At 40.7% G+C, this 21823-nt stretch overlaps 2 protein-coding genes across 9 annotated transcripts in view; both read right to left on the reverse strand.

The window, feature by feature from the left end:
• Positions 1-11547, reverse strand: part of RC3H2 (ring finger and CCCH-type domains 2) — a 44105-nt gene extending 32558 nt beyond the window's left edge. For 2 of the 6 annotated variants that reach the window (XM_039506692.1, XM_039506697.1), the window contains exons 1-4: positions 11404-11547; positions 3558-3826; positions 2527-2823; positions 699-816 (exon numbers count right to left, since the gene is read on the reverse strand). In XM_039506692.1, the coding sequence (XP_039362626.1) occupies positions 699-816; positions 2527-2757 (349 nt within the window). In that variant the 5' untranslated portion in view covers positions 2758-2823; positions 3558-3826; positions 11404-11547. Of the gene's footprint in view, positions 1-698; positions 817-2526; positions 2824-3557; positions 3827-10484; positions 10937-11003; positions 11111-11403 lie in introns of those variants that run through there. The other 4 variants (XM_039506693.1, XM_039506695.1, XM_039506694.1 and 1 more) reach the window with 4 other exon arrangements.
• A 1131-nt stretch (positions 11548-12678) lies between these two features.
• Positions 12679-17705, reverse strand: ZBTB6 (zinc finger and BTB domain containing 6). 3 transcript variants are annotated; one of them, XM_039507071.1, is made up of 2 exons: positions 17592-17705; positions 12679-17005 (listed from the first exon to the last, which is right to left on the reverse strand). In XM_039507071.1, exon 2 carries the CDS (start codon positions 16994-16996, stop codon positions 15713-15715), a length of 1284 nt encoding a protein of 427 aa, XP_039363005.1. In that variant the 5' UTR covers positions 16997-17005; positions 17592-17705; the 3' UTR covers positions 12679-15712. The 3 variants fall into 3 exon arrangements, with proteins under 3 accessions (XP_039363005.1, XP_039363006.1, XP_039363007.1); XM_039507072.1 differs by lacking the exon at positions 17592-17705 and adding an exon at positions 17464-17555; XM_039507073.1 differs by lacking the exon at positions 17592-17705 and adding an exon at positions 17134-17405.
• Positions 17706-21823: the final 4118 nt, after the last annotated feature.

The raw sequence follows: 21823 nt of genomic DNA on the forward strand, positions 1-21823 counted from the left end.
TCCCTTGTCACTACAATCATACATGGATAGCTGACTAATAAAGGAATTTAAATTAAAATCTTACATCTAACTATGTCAAACCAAACCACCCTGTCTAGCTTAAAGAGTTTGGGTTCCTTTCCTATGCTTAGGTGGGAACATTATTAAATGAAAAGCAATATTAGTTCCCCTCAAAAGCAAAAACAATATATCTGCTAGAACAGGGGTCGGCAACCTTTCAGAAGTGGTGTGCTGCGTCTTCATTTATTCACTCCAATTTAAGGTTTCGTTTGCCAGTAATACATTTTAACCTTTTTAGAAGAGATCTTTCTATAAGTCTATAATATATAACTAAACTATTGTTGTATGTAAAGTAAACAAGGTTTTTAAAATGTTTAAGAAGCTTCATTTAAAATTAAATTAAAATGCAAAGCCCCCCGGACCGGTGGCCAGGACCCGGGCAGTGTAAGTGCCACTGAAAATCAGCTTGCATGCAGCCTTCGGCACGTGTGCCATAGGTTGGCTACCCCTGTACTAGACTGTTATTTACCAAGCGCCATAGATGTACAGTAACCAGTAAAGACATAAAGGAAAAGTTACCAGAAAGATAGTTGTTCTATCACTTCACAGCCTGAAAACAGTTAGCACTGAGAACATACTTCTGTTAAGAGTAAGCTTGTCTGATATACCAAGAATTGCAGAGTTTTAAGACAACTTACCCTTTCCTCCACTTAGTGGCTTTAAGTAGAGTGCCAAATCCTCAACACATTTCTTTGCTACCTCATAATGTTTGTTTTCTCCTAGGTTACTTAACTTTATTGTCTGATGATCTGGTACCTACAAAAATTGCAAAGGAAAGAAAAGGCAGTTGCAGCCAGTGTACATAATCTTTCACAGGACCTGCCTTACTCACCTTATCACGCTATGAGCACCATTATTGCTAATTATATAACACATAGATCTACACTGCTCTTCACAAAGAAATGAAAGACCAGTTCAACCCCAAGGTGTTTGGAATGTAATAATCACAATACAGAAAGGGATTATAGAGGATGATGGTTATGGTGATGAAAAATTATGATATTGTTACAGCACATTTCTTGTGGTGTTTTTGGGCTGACACATTAAAATTTGGAGATTAAGGAGGAAACCAGGGCAGGAGGGGAGGACTGATGGAAGACCAGCTGAAAGAACTAACCTCTGAAGGGTTATTTGAAAGGTAAGGTGCATGGTACACAGGGCCTGGGAGGATGATCAATGCATAGAGGCAGCATGAGAAGAAGTACAGAGTTGCTTGTAGGAGATCAAGGAAGTGACCAGATGCAATTAACTGGCCAAGAGCAGAATACAAAAAGGTGAGCAAGGAGAAATTAGATATAGAAATGTAGCCAAACACAGCATGCTCTGCAGTCCTTGAGGGGAAGAATGGTGAGTCTGAACTTGGTGCATGACTCACCATGGGCATGATCTGGTTAGAGTGGCAGAAAACAAAGGGGATTTTAGTTACAATGTACTGAACAAGCTAAGATGCACTGTGAGAAGTGGGGCAGTCAGAGGAAGTGAAGATTGCAATAGGCAGACAAGGTGACTATCACAAACACTATATTAGCGATAGAGAATGAAAGAAATATATGAAGTTGAGAAGGGAAAACATACTAGTGTTTGACACTATGTTCCATAACGAACACAATGATTTTTTAAAAAATATACACATTGTTGTCACATCTGTCTGGATGACAAATTAAAATAAGCAACACACTAAGCAGCTCACAATAAAATGCATCCTCTGCAGGTAGCATCCCAATTCTTTTAAAGAATTATTAACTTGAAAAAGATAAAACTCTTTGAAAACACATGCGAAAGGGCACAAGAGAAATAGATTATTTACTTACAAGTGTCCTTGAGTGCGATGCTGACTTTATCAACATGCCTGTGCCACCACTAAGAGGCACGGGAAGGAAAAATGTCTAATTCAATTAGTTGATGAGACACTCTCAAGTGCAACCTAAACGCCCTCATCATGGGTGTTTCAAAAGAATGGATGTCTGAACCTGGGTTCAGAGGTCAGATTCTTTTCAATCTAAGAAGTAACACGAGGTTTTGACTCAACTAGCTCCCAATGAGAAGGATGAATTAGTGTAATCTGCAGATTAATTTTTCTAATGACACTTCTGATTGTCCTCTAGGTCCAGGAGGCATTTATCTACATGCTCTCACAGCTGTGCACCCAACCATATTGGAAGACGCTCTTAAAATCATTTTACAGACATATTCTGTCAAGAACTGTGGCACATTACAGGATCACTGTTATAACAGAGTCCGGTCTACACAAGATGACAAAATATTGTTTTAGTTGTGACAAGGGACAGCTGTCTGGTAACTTGGTCCCTTGTTGTGATTGTCTTTGTAGCGTACACAGGCCTTCAGATGCTATAAAGATCAGACCTTTTCTTTTCCTAGATTGGAACAGTTAGGATGTATTCCTGCTGCAAGGGTAAAATGTAAATGGTAATGTTGGGAAAAAGTAAATTGCTCCTTAAGTCATACCTGGGCTCCAACTAACTGGAGAAGTGCAAAGTTTACTGGAAGCACATCGATGTCTGTGTTGATGGCAGTCTGGTCGAAAGGACATGCTTTGCGATGAAGCTTGTTCAGGCAGGTCTTACAGACAGTGTGTGAGCAACCTAAGCTGATGGGCTTGTGCACATTCTCATCAAACTCATTGTAGCAGATTGGACAGGACAGAAACTCCGTCCACTGAGCTGCCTGCACAGGCATTGTGGAAACTGGACGCTTGTTTAGCAGACTAGAAGACCATTATTTCACTGTCCCGTATTTTGGCAGCTGTAAAGTGAATGAACAGAGGATGTACGGTAGTTTCTACACAACATTTTACAGTCATTTACAATTAGTTTTTAATTTAAAAAGGAAGATTTTAACATTTTATGAAATAAAACCAAAAAACGTATGTATATAATGACTCCAACCCCCCACCCCCCGCCCAGTCATCTCAATCTATAGCAACAGTTCAATAATCCCATCACATTCTCCTAGCTAGTGTACACTAATCCAAGTTGTGAGCTTATCTTCAGTAAATGTCATCAGTGTTTCTTGTATACTCATGGAATTAAAACACTTTAGGGAAAAACATTGGGTGGCACATGAAAGGTTAAAGGCAGAACCTCAGATACAAATCAAGGTCACAATTTTCAAAAACTAACACCACTCCCTAATAATGGAAGGGCGGTGGGAAGTCAAAGAAATATTATATTTGTTTTACTATCATATAAAGTGGAGTGCAACATGATCACAGATGTTTCATCCTACCGATCTTGTTCAAATTTAAACAGGTGTCAGGATAAACATCGCTTTATAGAAATACAATCCATTATACACTTAAATTTTTTGTTTTTAAAAGTAGTAAAAAATATTTATTGCTGGAATGGGAGAGTAATTCTGTGCTCATATCACCTCCCTTATAACAGCCCATCAGAGGACTGCTCCCGGGAACATACATCTCTCTATTTGCATTTTACACATTCGCTACCTCATATTCATAACAGTGAAACTCCACGTACGTAAGTCTGTGGCAGAAAGATCTCTGCTGTACTGGAAATCCAGGTATTTGGGGGCAATGACACAGCTGATACTTTGTCACACAATTGTTTGCAGAGCATAGCACTGTAGCGGGTTCCACAACAAGGAAAGGTAAAATATGGAGACCAAATTACAATATGGAAAAGGTCACCAAAACGCCATATAGATCCAACAAGCAACAACTTCAGTTTATTATAAGCAGGTCTTTCCTTTGAAATAGCTCACTTTGTGCAGAGGTTCCATGTAAATCCTATGTAGAAATATGTTTGAAGGGAAAAGGGAAAATTTACTCATATATTCTGAAAGACACATCCCATCTGACAATCTAAAATTAATAAAAAGAAAACAGGCCTAAATATTTAAAGACTACTCCAGCTAAGAACTTCAGCTAAACTATTTAAATTCAAGCCTGCAACACTGACAGTATGAAACTGGTAGGTGCTTGTAAAGGTTTAAACTAAACAGCCACACCCATAACTACTATGCAATAATTTACCTGGTGGCTTTGATGTTACCAAAAACCTAGAAACGAGATGGTTTGTGTAAGTGCTATTAATTAACCTGTCCAATTAGCACTTTTCCTTTTAAAAATACAGATGAACTCACATTACTCCCTACACTGCTATATTTATAAAGCATTAAAGGCTCAATACTACATTTTCTTTTCCAAAAATGAAAATAAGGTAATGTTATTGTTTTGAGGAAGCCAACAGTTCCCCCGTCCCATCTGAATTCAACAACTTTTCATTTTGATTCAATTGTTAGCTGTTCTACAGTTCAGTTAGTGATGTTAGTATATGTTGGACCACTAAAATACTTATTAGAACACTGCATAAGACTTGAAAAGTAGATGTATTTTATTTTATTTTAATTATGACCATCTGTTTAGAAAATCTATTTAGCACTGAGCATCTAATGCTCTTTAAGCAACAGGATACTTGTACAAGATGTTCTTATTTCAATTAGATTTTCAACGTCATTTGGGAATTACTTTCTTCTAATTTTTGTATAACATGTAAGACAATGCAGAAATTAAACTTTGAACTCATCCCACTGACACTAAATGTGGATCCAATATCTTCAATACTAAGTGAGCATAGTCACACAGTGAAGTATGTTTTTAACCCTACTATAAAGCACACATTTTACTAGGGAGGGACACAGACAACTTTTTTAGGCAAAACACTGCATACCTGTAAAGGTTATTATTGTTACATCTTCAGACATGGATGTTCAAAAGTACAATAAGCAAGAGTGAACAAAATTCTAAAAGCATCCTGATTTCTCTATGAATTTAAATGTATAATGGCATTTAGTCCCCCTCAACCCTTGGGTATCCAATGGTGGCAAACAAAAATGTAATTGTAGAGAAAGGATCTATCTATCTAGGAGACTTTAGTTAGATGTTTTCCTTAAGACTTCCCACCCTTGCTACCACAGGTTCTGCTATACTACTGCTAATGCCCGTGAAGACTCGTTGCTGGTGACCAATAGCATTTTCATCTCTGTCAGGTTAGACAACACAGGTCACATATTCTAAATCTCCACCACTGCTGTCCTGACTAGCAAGTGGGAAAATTTTAAGAAGTCTAGTACACATACAACATAGGTATTAGCATGACACGAGTCTCCATTCCCACATCCCTCATTAACAGATTCAAATGGCAGTAATCTTTATTTAGAGAGCATACAGATGCTTAGCTTCCACAATTAGTTCAGAAACTTGCAGGTAACAGTAGCAGCTCATTTTCCAGGCTTTTAAATAAGGGCTAGTCACACTAGAATCACTACAGCTGCACCGCTGTAGTGCTGCTAGTGCAGACCCTCTACACCGATGGGAGAGAGCTTTCCTGTTGGCATAATTACTCTACCTCCCCAAGCTCTCCTGCCAACGTAGCGCTGTCCACACTGGCACTTAGGTTGGTGTAACTTACATTGCTCAGGGAGTGGCTTTGCCACACTCCTGAGCGATTTAAGTTATACCAAAGTAAATGATAGTGTGTACAAGCTAATCTGCTGAGGACTCTGTGATGAGTGTCACCAGCACAACAATCTGGAAGATGGCAAATCAGACAGCACCGGGGTCGGTCGACCAGTTTTTTTGTGGGAAAGTCGGTGGTGGGGGAATTGATTTTGCAAGGCAAGCAGCAAAATCCTCCTAGAAAGACTAGACTTGGGGAGCGGGGGGGGAGGAGGACAGGATGGGGACTTTGGACAAATGGGTTGTGGAGGGTGTGGAGGGCGATAGATGGGATATTTCTCTATTCTGGCCCCCTGGCCACCATCGCACGTCGTCGTATATATGGGGTTCTATGGTTCTCTCTTCTCTAGGGACATTGCATGTTCATCATTTCATTTTTCACAGGCTGGCCTGGTGCCTGCATGAGATGCATGCATCTTCGGAACAGTGGCAGGTTGAGGAAGATGCAGGCAGCAGGCAGGTTCCCAGACAGGAAGATAGGGAGGGATTGCTTACACTGTTATTCTATTATCCATAATAATAATATGATTTGCAGTGCCTCTTTCTTTTAGGCTAAAGTCTTCTTTTATCTGCTATAATAATAATAAAGTTTTTTTTCAAAGCCAATTGTTTTTTTGAAAAAAAAAAAACTTCACAGACAGACAACAGACACACAATTTGGCGGGTCACCTGAGGCAAGAGCAGTAGAGTGCAAACTGATGTGCAGAGGCTGAACAACAGAGGAATGGAGATAGCTCTTTATTCCTGGGGCTAAGAGTCATTTTCCTGATCTGTGCTGGAACATAATGTAAACAAAACATTAATTCCTCAAAGAGTATGCCAGCAGCTTTTAAGACCTTATTTTGAATATTTAATTATCAAAAATGATGAGGATCCTATTGAGAGCGTGTTGACCTTCAGATTTCTTGTCAGGGAAGAATCTAATTAAATCAGCAAGAGCTGGGGAAAGTTCTCAACTCCAAAAACTTCAAGCAGCCATATTCAGAGGAGGCCTGCAGACTGCAGTACTCTGTTTCACGCATGCCAACTATTCTGATATTTTTGCTCTCCACTATCTTCAAAAAGGATTCTAACTCAAGTCTCCTAATTATCAAGTCAGTTTCTTAAAAAAAAGTGTAAAGAAATTTTTGTACAGACCCCTGTTTTTTCTGCCAAGGAACATATTTAGGGATGTCCTGTTGAAAAACATCTAAAAATTTAACATAAAAAAAAGTGCCCTACCAAAAATCATTCTGACAAGAATTGTCAACTTAAAAATCTAGTCTTTTTTAAAGAGATGAACTGAAAGTATTTTCAGGTGCTACCGTTACCCTGGAGTTGTCCTAATCTTTCTGTGTGAAAAACCCACAAACACGATATAGAAAATGACTAAGCACAAAGTGCTGTCAAATACAGAAAGTAAACAAACGAGTTTTTTTTTTATTTTTAACAGTAGGTAAAAATATTCAGAAAAATGATTTTTCAGCTATCATCTTATTAAGAGCAGCATCCTAGATTACTAAACCTGAAGATTTTAGAAGTCTAAATAACTGTTTGCTATTTATTATGTAACTATTGCATTTAGGACAGACTAGTTCAGATAATCAAGTTTCACTTTCTGCTTCTGCTGCAGGAGCAAAATGCTGTTGAGTTTGAGTTCACAACCCTGCAAGGGAATGTTTAAATTTTCCTATCAGCCACAATTAGTGAACTTGACTTTCCTTCAAACATTTTTTTTTTTAAACTTTATAATCTGTGAAGCGGATTCACAATGGAATGATATGGTATATGGGGCTCATATTTTAAACCACTTCTGGTATGCTTACTGGATCCTGTAACCTTCCTTATGGGCTTGATTCAAAACCCATTGAAGTCAATTAACTTCAGTGAATTTTCGATCCAGCCCAATTTTTAATTCTACTATTAAGCACTTTGAACTATTAAGGATTGAGTGCATTAGGCATTACAAATTACAACATGGATTTAGTTCTAATATTAAACAATCTTATAATTTTAACCACGCTACTGAGACTGAGGTGTTCTTTACATAGTAGCTAGTTGCAGACAACATGGGATTTTAAAATGGGCAAATTTCAAGGTATCCATTGCAATTTTCCATCTGTGCAAGCAGATCAATCACTTGTTTGGACTATAATGAGTAGGTTCATCAAGCCTTCCTTCTGAAGTTACTTAAAGTTGAAAGCATCTCATCTAGCTCAGTAATTTATTGTCCATGTTATCAAATGATTAGTATTATATTACTACCTAAAAGGACTTTAGTCTTCAGATCTAAGAAACTGGGTTCATATTAAAGGCCCAGGAAGTGGAAGTCCCAATAATAGCTTTGCATCTTTTATCTCTGGTGACTCGAAGTGAAAATAAATTCTCTTTAGATAGAACAGAGTTGTTTGTTTCTGCATATCGCATAACGTCCATCACATTTAAATCTTCTGAGAAACAGCCTAAACGTAAAGGGAGTTGTTCAATGACCACTACAGGACAATATTCCAAGATACTGTTCTGATCTGACTTTTGATTGGAAACCCGCATTTATCTCTGGGGAAAGCAGAAGAATCATACTGTAGGAAGGAACGTTTGTTTTATTTAAGAAACATCACATCAACCTACTGCAACTTGAAACAGACCAAAACAAGAAGCTACTTTTTTCATGGCTCCTCATATTATGGACTTGAGCTAATAATTTTTAAAAACCTGGCTTAGTCTTCTATTCCGCTCTAACCCTTTTCCTAGATTTATTTCTGTGTGTTTCTACGGTGATCATCACTATCATAACTTATTATAAAATTGTCTACTTAGACTTTAGCCTTTGCCAAGCACCCATTGGAAGATCTGGAAACTGTAACATTGTTACTATTTTCCCAGTACCTAAAAAGACTTTAAAAAAATCCACTTTTTCTAAGACTATTTGTTGAAACATGGCTATACTATGTGATGCACTAGTATAATATAATATAAAAATGACTCTGACTTCTAGATAAACATTACTGTTCACATATACAAGTTTTTTTTTGGCAAATGCCAGAGCTCTAGTCATCCCAGGAGGTCAGTCAAGATGCACTATTTCCTGTTCAAGCATAACCACCAGTAATAAGGATTCTGCATGTTAAGATGTTCCCTGAGTTATACATCTGTTTTCTGAAGGGTTTCAGGGGTGTAACTGAGAGCCGAACTTGACCTTCCCACAAGCCTGATGAAAATTCATCTCCCATAGCTGTGATCTCAGAACTAACAGGAGATCAAAACGGCAAAAATATTTGTCACTAAAATCAGTGAAGCTTATTTTGAATACCAAAAAAAGTATGTTTGTTGATTATGAAGGTGCTATTTTTATAGTTACTTTTCAGAGAAGATCTGCACTTAAAGGGTACTATTTTTCTGTTATATACACGGCTGAACAGAGATCCAAGGATCATGTGGGGCAATTCTTTGTGTTTATCCTGAATCTTCTCCCATGCACCCCAGTTGTGTCTTAAAACCACCACTTTTACAAAAGCAACAAAGAATCCTGTGGCATAGATTAGACTACAGGCGTTGCAGCAGCATGACTTTGGGTGGGTGAATACTTCCTTCTTTCAGAGTGAAGAAGAAGTAGTTCACATGCTCATAACTTGATCTGTAATCTGTTCTCTGCCAGGGTCACAGCTTTTGTTGCTAAGCTTTAGACTAACACGGCTACCCTCTCCTGCCGACACTTTTACAAGTGAACAGCCCACACACTAACACATTTCACAAATGACTTTTCGAGCAAGAGTTAGTAATTCCCTAAAGACTGATTTTCATGAAAGTAGAGGGATTCTGGGAGTAGCATGAAGACACTTTTTAGAACAGTAAAACTTGTACAAGGATTCATAGATTCTAGGACTGGAAGGGACCTTGAGAGGTCATCGAGTCCAGTCCCCTGCCCAATTTATTCCAGTGTTTAACCACCCTGACAGTTAGGAATTTTTTCCTAATGTCCAATCTAAACCTCCCTTGTACAAGGAGACAAGTTATGTTCAGTGGGATCCTCCATCCAATAAGAAAAGCAAAGACGGAGGTACTATTCATGTTCAGGTCATTAATAATTATAAGATTTTATGCAGCAAGCTACATTTCATTTATATCTAAAAGCTGATTTTCCAGAAAGCATGTTAGATATAAATATTTGCATCCTCTGCCATAAGTCAGCCAAGTCAGAAAAGATCAATACTCAAGACCAAACAGAATTACACTTTAAGCAATCTCTAGTACTGTCATTAAATTGACAGAATTTTATTTTTTGTATGGAGATATATTATTCTATACAAGATGGAAATGCTAATTACTACTACTACTTGTTGAAAAAACTTGTTAATATTGAAGAATATTGTTCACATTAGACAAGAAAGGCATATAGATCTAAGGATAAGAATTTGATATTTAATGGAACAGTACAGCACGCCAGCAGTATATGTTTTAAACTCTGAAATGTCCAGTGATGTCTTTTAAACAAACAAAAAAAAAGACTGAAGGTCAAATAGAGATCTATCTGGGTCAAATGATTACTTATAATTTCACTAGTATGTTCTCATTTAACATTCTATATCTGTTTTTCCTCTTAATGATAATTACAAGAATGTAGGTTTATTTTTCTAACCAATATGAAGAGGATAAATTGGGCTACAAAAATAGCCAAATTATGGTGAGACCCAACTTCTTCATCTAAAGAACACATATGGCACAGAAAAGACATCTAGAAGATCTTGCTACCAGAATCTGATATTGATATTGTGTGGACTTTGTCTTAATTTTAGCTTATTTCTAGGCATAAGCATCTCCCCCTTTAACTCCTTTAATCCTTTCTACTAAATCAATACACCTGACTTTGTCTTAATTTTAGCTTATTTCTAGGCATAAGCATCTCCCCCTTTAACTCCTTTAATCCTTTCTACTAAATCAATACACCTACCAACCAGTCATATTGCTGTTCGTCTCTAAACTTCCTCCTGACTTTTGTACTTAAAAGTCTTCAGTTTTTCTACAGGAAGAGAAGAGGCAAGGTGAGTGTGCCTACTAAGCACCCTGCATCAAGCATGGCCAGATGGAACCACCTCCAGGGCCTTGTCTACACTACTGTTTTTCTTCAAGTTTCCCCACAGGTGCAGCTCCACAAGAGGAAGTAAGAGGGGAACTGCTCCTGCAGTCAGACCGGCTCCCCTCCACACTAGAGCGCATGATGGCGAGCCCTCCGAGAGCGGGGTTAGTTGGCAGTGGCCTGTATATGTCAGCGGTCCCACTGGTGGCGGTGCAGCAGCAGCAGACAAGCAGGAGAGAATAATGCCAGTTTAGACACCGCCTCGGGTGGGAGCGTAGCCCCGTCCATGCCCCACTGGAGCCAGTGGCCTCTGCGTGCAGCCCAGCAGCGGCAGTCGTGGCGGTGGCGTTGCAATGCAGACCCCCGGCCCTCAGGAACGGTCCCCAAGCTCACCGCACAGGAGCCATCAGATGGCAGCTGGGATTCTCCAGCAGCCTGGCCAGGAGCGGAGCCAGACCCAGACCCAGACCCAAGCCGGTGAAAGCCCCGCGGCCGCCAGCCGCACCACACACGGATCAACCCCCACCCGGCAACGGGGCTGCCGAGCGCTCCCGCCGCCGGGGCCGGGGCCCTGAGCGCGCCCCTGCCAGCGAGGGGGCGGGGAAGGAGCTGACGGGCCCGCTGCTCCGAGCGAGGGGCCCGGCCTGGGAGGGCACCCGGGGGAAGGGAGGGGTGGGGCTGCTGCAGGAGCGCCCTGGCTCTCCCCCGAGGGAGCGTCTCCTCCGGGCCACCCGCCGAGAGCACGGCCCCTTCCCTCCCCCCCGAGCCAGGCCCGGCCCCCGGCTCTCCCTACCTGCGAGGCGAGGCGCGGCCGGGCCGGGAGCAGGAGGCGGCACCGGCCTCTCACACTCCATGGGGCGGGCAGCCCGGAGCGGCCCGGCGGTGGCAGCAGCGGGGGCCTCGGCGGCGCCTCCTCATCGCGGTGACAGACGGGAGCCCAGCCCCTCCGCCCCGCTACTATCGCGAGAGCTGCCAGGATCACGTGAGAGGGGAGCCTCGCCTGGCACCGCCCCCTCACGCGCACCACAGGACAGCGAGTCCCACGCCGGTTGGGTGAGCGGCAGCCCTAGTGGCCTGTGGGAGGCGAGCTGGAGGGGCGGGACTGGGGAACCATAGACATGAGCGATGGAGCAGACAAGCCCCAGCTCTCCCCTGCCGGATGGAGGGCCATAGAGAGGCTCAATGGGAAAGGTACCCTTTCCCCCGCCCCCGCGAGAGCGTCCCAGCCTCGATCTCGCAGCCAGGCCCAGGCCCAGGCCCACTCCTGCAGCAGCCTAGTGCGATGAGTTCTCCCCCTCAGCACTGACCGCCCGAGACTCCACTGGCAGGGAACGGGAGAAAGAATCGAGTTTATCCCATTCCTTGGCCTTCAGAGAAGGACTATAGTCCTTGCATGCAGGCTGGAGCCCTGCCTCTGCTTAAAGCCTTTCTTGTATTAATACAGCTCAGGAATCATGAAGGCTTTTGGGCAGCTTGCAGTATCTGTACCATGTTTGTTTACTGAGCTAGGGACTTCTTTTCCTCCTCAGTAATAACCTGGTACAGAAACCAAAAGTGAAAGCAGTGTTACTGGAAATAAAGAAGCCAGGCCTGCTTTCTCTCTCTCTCTCTCAAAAAAAGGTAGGCCTTTTGCACTGTGTAACACTGAAGAGCTTTAAGGGGCAGTTACTCTAAGTTGAAACTTCAATCAGGGACACCTCAGAAAAAATCTGCAACAACCTCAATTTTTTGCTACATTCTTGCATTTCTGTTTCCAGAAGCCCCTGATAATTAAGTAGGCCATTTCCAGCTTTAAAGAGCTATAATAAAGGTTGAGGCAGTATAAATTCTGCATCCTTTGCTCAGTTAAATCATTTATCTTACAGACTACCACAAAAGGTGATTGTAACATACATATATAAAAGGTACTGCGGTTCCCAACCTGACTAGCCCTTGAGAGTGTGCTTAGAATATCAAGTCAGAAATAATTTCTGAAATAAATGGATAGTTTAACATAATATTCAATACTTTAAGGCAGTTTCAGAATCATGACTTTCCTCAAAAGTTGTGTATATATACAAACAACGCCTCTTATTTCCATTCCATTTTATTTGTTATAAATAGAGCAAATGGTTACATTAAAAAAAATGGTACAAGGGGACTTATATGCATACATATGCCTGAGTCCAGTTCTCTTATAACAAAATTCATCAAGTAAGAAATTCTAGCCACTGAAGAGGTACACACAGCTTCCTCTCAGATGTACATGCACTACAACAGCTGAACAAAAGTTACCAATCCTCACACAGAAGGTGCATATCAAGATCGTAGCCTCTATTTCCCCTTTATCAGTTAGGGAAACATCATGAGTAATACACACCTAGATCAGGCAATGATTGTTTGAATTCATATTGCTGAGACTCATGCACTTGCCAGAAAGGCATTTTAGTTCAACAAACCCAAAGACAGCCAAACCAAGGCTTTATCTGCCCCAAAACAGCACAATACATTTAACTTCTATACTACAATATTATAAAGGGTCCAATTTAAAAGGAACATCAAGTTTTCCTTAATTTGTTAGTTTAATACAGTTCTCCAATGTTTTCTGACATCTCCTAACATGTAAGGAACTGATTTTAAAAAGTGTGCAAATCTGCAGGCACAAATGAACAGTTGGATATAAACCTGTACATACACCCATGTTAACATGTGTTAATACAGTAACCAAGAATACAGAGTAAGAGTTTGGTTTTGGAAGTCAGCTGAGCTGTTAATGTTACCATTAACAAAATAAGACATTTACAAAGCCAAAACTGAATCCTTTGCATTTGTTATTATGTGAGGGACCCGCACACCCACCACTAAATGCAAGGTCAACAAGACTGCAAACACAGATTAGTCAACAAATACAAACCAAAACTAACAAAATGCCATAAAAAGCAATTAATCACAATTGTAAAACAGCCATGTTTCAAACTTAAAACTCACAAAATTCATTATGCCTCAGTGTCCAGCAAATAAGGAAACAAAACCCAACCCCTTAGTTTGGCAAATAATTGTTATAGTTAAGAATGCCAGAACAATGTTGTCCAAATTATGTATATTGGATAAGAGCACAGAGATGAAAGATGTCTTATGCTTAAAGCACTAGACTGGGACTCAGGATATTGTTTCAGTTGGCCAGTTATGCCTTCCTTGGGCATATTATTTGGGCCTCATTCCTACAGAGACTTATATAAATGCTTAACTTTACACACTGACTAGTCTGCCAATTCACTTCAATAGGACTACTTCACACTAGGTAAAATGAACTGAAGCATGTTCTTCATTAGTCTCTCTGTGCCTCAGTACCCGAGGGTCCTGTAAAAATCTGTAAAATAGAGATAGCAGTACTTCCTATCACCTTCTAGCTTGTCTATTTAGAGGGCAAACCCTTTGAGGTAGGAATTATCTCTGATGTTCATGTGCAGTGCCTAGCATAATGGGATCCTGAACTCAGCTGAGACCTCTAGGCATTATAGTAAGTGACTGGTAAATCAGTTATTCAAAGCGTGATTCAAACAATCGAGTAAAGAACCTATTACAAATTTATCCTGAAACAAAGGTAAAATGACTAAAGTATTAAGCCTGCCAAAACTGGGTTTCCAGTAGAGAGCTGTCATCATACCAGTACAGTTGAACATTGCTATTATAGATGAATAATAGTAAGTTACACAGTATATATTGTGCACACAAACAACACCTAATTGGCTGGTGAGTGAAACCCGAAAAAAGAGAATGACTTTTGTATTACAAGATATACAGGAGGTTAACTAAAGATATCCCTTTGCAACTGACATAAGATCAATGTGGAAATATATCCTTACACGGTATAAATACACAAGAAAGAGCACTGCTGTTTTTTCCAATTCAAGAGGATCTAGAATAAATGGCATTATTCCACTCCAATAACTATATATAGTCTTTATTTATACCACATTAAATGGAAGAAACATATATGCCACTCAAGGACAGGCAAAAGATAAAGAGTTTGAGTTATAGGGCATTTTGATGCCTGCAGGTAAAACCATGAAGTGTAACACATCTACCCAGACATACAATAGTGTTTTACAATATCATACAATTAGAGACTGAAGAGTCCTCAGTGTCCAAACTGCTCCTTATACAGAAAGAACGTCTTTCAAATAGATATAGATTCCTAATATGTGACAACTTGTAGCTCAGATTTTCACAGAGGCGCAGTACACATCAGATTTACAAAACTAAGACAAACATAAAATACAATAAGACAAAGAATTAATTTAGGGTTTGATTACTAAAACAAGTGTACAACCAAACAATTTGTATCAGTGAGAACAAAGCTGTCAGAAACAGGTTGTTAGAAAACTTTAGAACATGAATAAAATGAGACCCTATTAAGTTAAAAGTGAACTGAATAGTGTGTTTGTGCCTTTTACTGCTCCTCTATTTATAAAGACAATTTTAAAGCTTCATTAGAGAGTTTTCCTGTTTTTAATTTTTTAAAACTACACACTTGAGAATCAGATATGATGAGTGTGGTAGAAAAATCTACATAGAATAGAATAGGCCCTGACTTCTTTCTACTAAAAGAGCCAACAATTTGTTGAACCGGGAAGGTGACCTCACCATAGACTGAAACAAGAACTTAGAAGGCTCAATTGAGTGGGAATGACTGACTGCCTGAATAGGTATGGACATCCCCTTCCCCATTCTATTAAAGGTTGGGAAAGAAACAGTTCAGGTTTCAGCTCGTTGAGATATGAAGGGTCCTTCAAATATTAGTATTGTCCTCTAATGGGAGGCGGAAGTGTGAAAGACAAGCACAAAGTTCTCTTTAGAAGAAGAAGATTTGCAGAACGGTCTTTTATCCGTACCATGAGTACCTGTAAAGGAGCACAAATTTTGTTCCGGTACTTTGCCATTTACCTTCAACTAGCAAACACGATCCAAACAATTGCACCAATACTAGGTTTCAGCACAGTAAGCAGAATTAGATATTTATTTGCACTTGTCTCCGTTACATAAAGATTTGGTGAACACCTGGCATTTCACCACAACAGGGTTTTAAATAGAGCACGTCTTTACATCCATCCAGAGATCTACTAATCATAGTCTATTTTAATCTCTGTAATTGTGTCAAGGTTTGGTTTGTCACCGCCATTCCTTCCGTGAACTGAAGTCAAGTGCTTTTTTAGGGCAGATTTGTGTTTAAAGTCCATGTCACAACAATGGCATTTGTAAGGTCTGTCCCCACTGTGAATATTCAAGTGGTCCTGAAGCGTGCTTTTAGCAGTAAACGTCTTCAGACAAACCATGCATTGGAATGGGCGGATGCCCATGTGCCCTCGGATATGCCTATTGAGATTCTTCTTTTGTGTAAATGTTTTCCCACACTGTAAGCATAAGAAGAGTTTGTGCATTTTTAGGTGTCTCAGATAGTTTTCAAGGTGGACAAATCCTCGGGGACATTTAGGACATTGGTGCCGCCATGAATAACCAGAATCCTCCAGACTTTGAAACCCACTCACTACACTTGAGGTTCCTTCTGTATTGTCACTGACAAAGCCCTGAAAATGACTCCCAGGCACTTCTGTAATTCTACTCTCAACAGTAGAATTTATCAGTGAATGTTGTGTTTCTGGAAAATATAAACTTGTTTTAGAAGAAGTGCAAGGCTGTGGAAAATGATCATTTTCCACATTGGCTGTGCTCATGGAATCCATTCTGAAGATACAGATTTCATCATCTTTATATCCTATTTCAACTGTGGAAATCTCTGGAGTTTTCATGTCCTTTCTTTCCGATATTAAGCTTTGCATTGCAGGTTGTAAGACATCCCCTTTCTCCCGTTTTACATTATATTCTACATTAACAGGGCTATCTTCAGAAATTTCAATTATTTCACAGTCTTTATCCAAACTGTCATCTTTATTTCTCAGCTCAGTGTCTGAGGAATGACATTTCTCTGTGTTCTGATTACTGTTCTCCATAGAAGCATCAATTTCCAGATATTTAGACAATGCTTCGGTACATTTCTCTACAATGTGGACCATCTGAAGATAACTTGCAGCAATGAGATATTTCAAAAGCTCCTTCTTTTTAACTTCAAGAGCACCAGTATAACAAGACAACAGTAACTTTCTGCCAACCTCAGCACTCTGCAATATGGTGATTCGCATCTGTTTCGACTGATTGAGCAAAAACTGATCCCTCATAAATGTGGAGCAGGCAGCAAAAATCACCTTGTGTCCATGAAACTCAGTGTCATTGATATATATTGATACATCACAAAATAAATTCTGCTGTCTCAAGAGGTTCATCTTTTGCAACACAGCATCCCCTTGCTGTTCAAACTGGAAATGCAGCACATCTGAGTCAGTAGCCATGTTAACAACCTATTGGAAAATGCACAATAGAAACATTACAATTCAAGTATATCATTCTGGATGCAGCTTTCGCTGTCTCAAGCTTCCGATCTGATATTTACTGAATACAATTTGATCAGCACTTTAAAGCTACCCACCGAGCCACTACATATACCGGTGCTGAATAGTGTTTCTGGAGAGCATGGCTTGAAAGCTGACTTGGGTCCTTGCAACTGGCCTGGTTCTGTGTTCCAGTCTAGCCAGGGCCTCCCCCATAAAACACTATCAGCAGGAACCACCCCTCATATCTAACCCTTACTCTCAGCACGGTGCCTACAACAGCCCGTAGATACAAGTAGCATTAGCCAGGCTTGGCCACAGCTAGGTCTGAAAACTACTTAAAACGGCTATTCGCCCTACGTCGCAGTGCCACCCTCCCAGGTGCACGACGCCCCCCACCCCACCCCACCCCACCCCACCCGCCAGACCTTGCTGAGCTTCCTCTCTGCCCGAACCCGCAGGAGCCCCCGCCCTCCCGAGCTGCTGCGGCTCTAGGCCCAAGTGAAGGCGGCTGGAGACACCGGAACCGGAACCTCCCCCCTTCCGGGATTACCACCTTCTCCTTCCACGTTCCTCGGCCCCGAACCGGCTGCGGCAGCCCTGAGAGCAAGCGCGAGCCACACAACAGATGAGCCGGAAGCACATTCCCAAGTCCCGCCCCCTCCCCCCGAAGAGACCTTTGTGGAGCGCTCTGTCACTCCCCTGACCCCGGCTCTCGGCCTGCCCTGCCCAATAGGACGAGGCGGCAGCAGGGCTGCGGCTTCCGGGAGCCCGGAAGTGGTTCAGGCAGGAGGCGGATGTGTTTCCTTTCGGACTCCGCCGTGCCTGCCCCCCTCCTGGACGCACGGACTGATGGGGAGACACAAGCCCCGGGGCGGAGTCATCGGGCCCCATCATCCCCCGCGACGGCGCCGGGAGGGGAGCAGGGGACGAACCCTCCCCCCACAGCGGGAGAAGTGTGTGTAGGGGGAGGGGGTGAGTCCCGCTCCCTTGCCGGGGACTAGCGCAGCTGGAGGGCTTACGAACCCCGGCAGGGATCCTCGCACATACCACAACCCCATCACTTGCCCAGCTCAGGTGCGCTGGCTCCACCAAGCAAAAGCCAAGCATCACAGCTGATCGTGAAATGATCTAGGGGCACCCACAACTTGAGGGTGACGGCTGCGTCTCCAGGAATGGCAGCCCTGCCCCGGGTGGGCCTGCGGGCTACGGTGGTATACTACATTCCTGCAGCCAGCCGAGCCTCAGGCCCCTTCAGATGAAATTTGTTTATAAATGAGCCATTTTCCTTATGGCTGAAAACCACATAGAGGCAAGGGGCTTCGGAGGAAGTTTAGAATAAGTATTGGCATTGCTACAGTGCCTCCCAGCTAAGGCTCTCACCGCATTGTACTAACAGATTTAGTCGTGGAATACAGGCTCCAGGGAGCAAGGCACCAGATGAAAATGACACAGAAAGACGATCAATTAATTAGCCAAAGCCACAGAGCATGCCAGATCCAGAAGGTCAGCTTAAGTTAGTCAATGCCTTTTATCCTTTAACCACAAAACTAGCCATTTAGATTCCTTTAGGACAGAGGCAGTTGTGCTAATAAAGAGTAACTCATGTTGGATATGGTACGCTCTTAATGACATTTACTTAAGTCCCTCAGAGATATCTTCCAAGATTGTCCATCAGTAAGGAATTCCAGATTTAGAAATAATTAAGGGTCTGCTCATAATTCAGGCATTCTAGTAGAAGGCAGAATTAGGCTCAGTAGTTGTAGGGGGAAAAATAGTTACTTCTCCACCCACACTACCACTCATAGAATTATTGCTGTTTGGGGCAAAAAATTCAGAAACCCTACACGGGATATTTAAGATGACTTTGGTTTTCCTTTTACATCACAGTGAGTAATAGTCATTATAAATCCTTGTGATCTGTACAGAACATACCCTCAAAAAAGCTAGCAGTAGTGATACAAAAGTTAGCTTATCCCTTAAACAGTACTCACATCTCAGAGAAAGAGTAGGCAGAAAGGTGCCTAAAAAGAGTTTAAAAAGCCATGGAGGTACCAGCTTTGGTAATAAACATTTGTATTCAACTTCCTCCTAGTCATTGAAGAGGTAATTAATTATTCTGTGGAGCATAAACTAGGATAAAGGAAATATATGTTCAGTATATCCCTTCTCCATGGAGAATCTAACTGTCTCTCTGATATCAGGTCACTATAGTGAACCACAGTTCTGTACATTTGCTCATTTCGTCTGCGCTAGTATTGTTTTTATAATTAAAAACAAAAAGGAAAGAAAAAACACAGGACTGCAGAGTACCAGTAATATTTTTAATGCAGTTTTGCTTTGTATCACATTTTTAATTAAACTCTCTCTCTCCCTGCTCTCCATCCCTTCTCAAAATGACTCCAGTATTCACCATCAGCCCTCTCATGTTCTGTACTTTTGCATTCAATGTGCTCTATGTTCAGGTCAAATAAGACTACTGGTGTGACAGACTGTATAGATTTATAAGTTTTGCCACAGAGGATGGGGAAGAACCCACAAAAACCCTGATACTTCAGGTATGACAGAGTCACTAACTTGTAAAATTCTTCTATAAAAAGATAAGACAAACCTACAGTAGTTCTCTTACCCATATGCTCATCAAGTAAATAGGTTCTAAAAGCAAAAATAATCCTTACAAATGTGGCCAAAGTGTCTTTCAAATATTTTTATAATGGTAGACTTATGGTAGACAGATTATGACAATTGCCATAGAATTTATCTGACTAAGCAACAGCACTATCAACTTCAAGTGGATCTAGGCTAGTTAGAACTTTGCAATAAAAAGTGATTTAGAATAAAGTTATACATACATGATTGACTACATATTAAGTTCATTTTATTCTATAACAAAGCTGCCTTTGGATAGTCTGTATAAATAGATTTTATAACAATAGTGCCAGGCTCCATTTTAATTCTTAATTCAGGGAAAAAAGCATTGACAAGATTTTCTTTGTCTCTAGTCCACATTAGATCTATGATAACCCATTTTTCATAAAATGAATATTATAGTATCAAAATGTTTGAATATAGAAGATTCTGCCTGACATCAGATCCACATGCAATATTTCAGACATAATAATCATGGGGTAACAGCTCAAGATGATTCTGTAAGCAGGTTTTTTCTTTTTTTCTTTTAAACAATTAATTTCTCTCTCCATGCAAGGTGTCACTGAACCAAGATTCTGAAAGAAATACTTTCCTAAAATAGTTACATTTCAGAATTAAATTAATCTGCTATGATATTTGTTTCCCCCTGCCCATTACTTATTCCAAAACTGTACACAAAACAGGCAAATATAGCCATTTAAAACTTTTTACCTGAAAAGGTGATTGTGTCCTTTCATAACATTTTGCAACATTAGCACTTCATTCACTGTAATGCTTGTTTTGGGAACTTCTGACTTTTGTATGCCCCTTTTCTCAAGGCCCAAGCTGTCTTTTGATAATGAAATATACATTATTTTCTGCAATAAAATGCTTTGGTCATATTTTAGTTTAGCATTGTAACAGTACTAGACTTAAACAGCTGCATTAGAAGTAATCCTTGATCCAAATGTGAAAAGCGGTTCTTTACACATTCTTTACAAGGGTCAAGCAGTAGATTATTAGACCACACTGCATTTCAGTTCAGTAAGAGTGCTGCTCTTCTGTAAATGGTATTCTTCAGATGAGATATTAAAGCATGGTCCTTTCACTCCAACTAGGATGGCAGCCATCTAGATTAAAACTTCCATGACACTTTTCAAAATAAGTACAACATAATCTCAACCCCCCGTTAACATTCAATTCCCTTTAGGTCTGAGGTTCAAAGATGTGTAGAAGAGCTATTGCTGAGCACAATCAATAACTGATGGATTAATCTACAGCCAATGACACCTGTATCTTACTCTAAACTCTTACCTTGTAAAGCTCTAGGATTCATGAACTATGTAGGGTGGTAGCTAAATTCTAGTCTACTTTTCAAGATGAAGGGCATACTTTTAGGATCCAACAGAGACTATGATCTAACTTTATATAGGGTCTACATCAATAGGGTAGTTCCCCCCCCCCCGCAGTTAACTGACATACATGGCTCCTAGTAGAGCTCTAGGAAGTTTAAAAAAGAGCATGGAATTACACATTTCAGCTGCTGAAAGAGATTCTTTTCACAATGTCATAAATAAAGCAATATTCCCCACTCCAGCTGTACTTTAAAACCAAATATGAAGGTCACAATTGCTGTGGTTTATGTGAAGCAATATTTATAGGAGACAGAACAATAATTTTATTTTGAAGTCTTTACTATGTCTTAGTACATACAGTGGTAGGTGGTCCTTTAGTGCTTGTCTTCACTACAAGTTAGTGTGCTTTAGTTACTGCATTCAAGCTAGCCTAGCTTGAGTGAGAGCAACCACACTTCAAAGCAATACTGGAGTTTTACAGCCTGATTTGATTAGTTGCTGTTGAGTTAGAATAATAGAACTGTAGGGCATAAAGGGACCTCAAAAGATCATTTAGTCCAGTCCTCCGTACTGAGACAAGACCAAGTAAACCTCCTAGAACATTTGTGACAGATGTTTGTCTAACCTGTTCTTAAAACTTCCAATGATGGGAATTCCACAACCTTCCTTGGAAGCCTGTTTCATTACAGCTTATATTTAGAAAATTTCCCCAATATCTAACCTAGATCTCCCTTGCTGCAGATTAAGCTGATTAATTTTTGTTCTACCTTCGAGTGGACATTGTTCTCCATAACATCTCTCAACA

The sequence above is a fragment of the Mauremys reevesii genome, linkage group 19, assembly GCF_016161935.1.
Source record: "Mauremys reevesii isolate NIE-2019 linkage group 19, ASM1616193v1, whole genome shotgun sequence".
Classification (NCBI taxonomy): domain Eukaryota; kingdom Metazoa; phylum Chordata; order Testudines; family Geoemydidae; genus Mauremys; species Mauremys reevesii.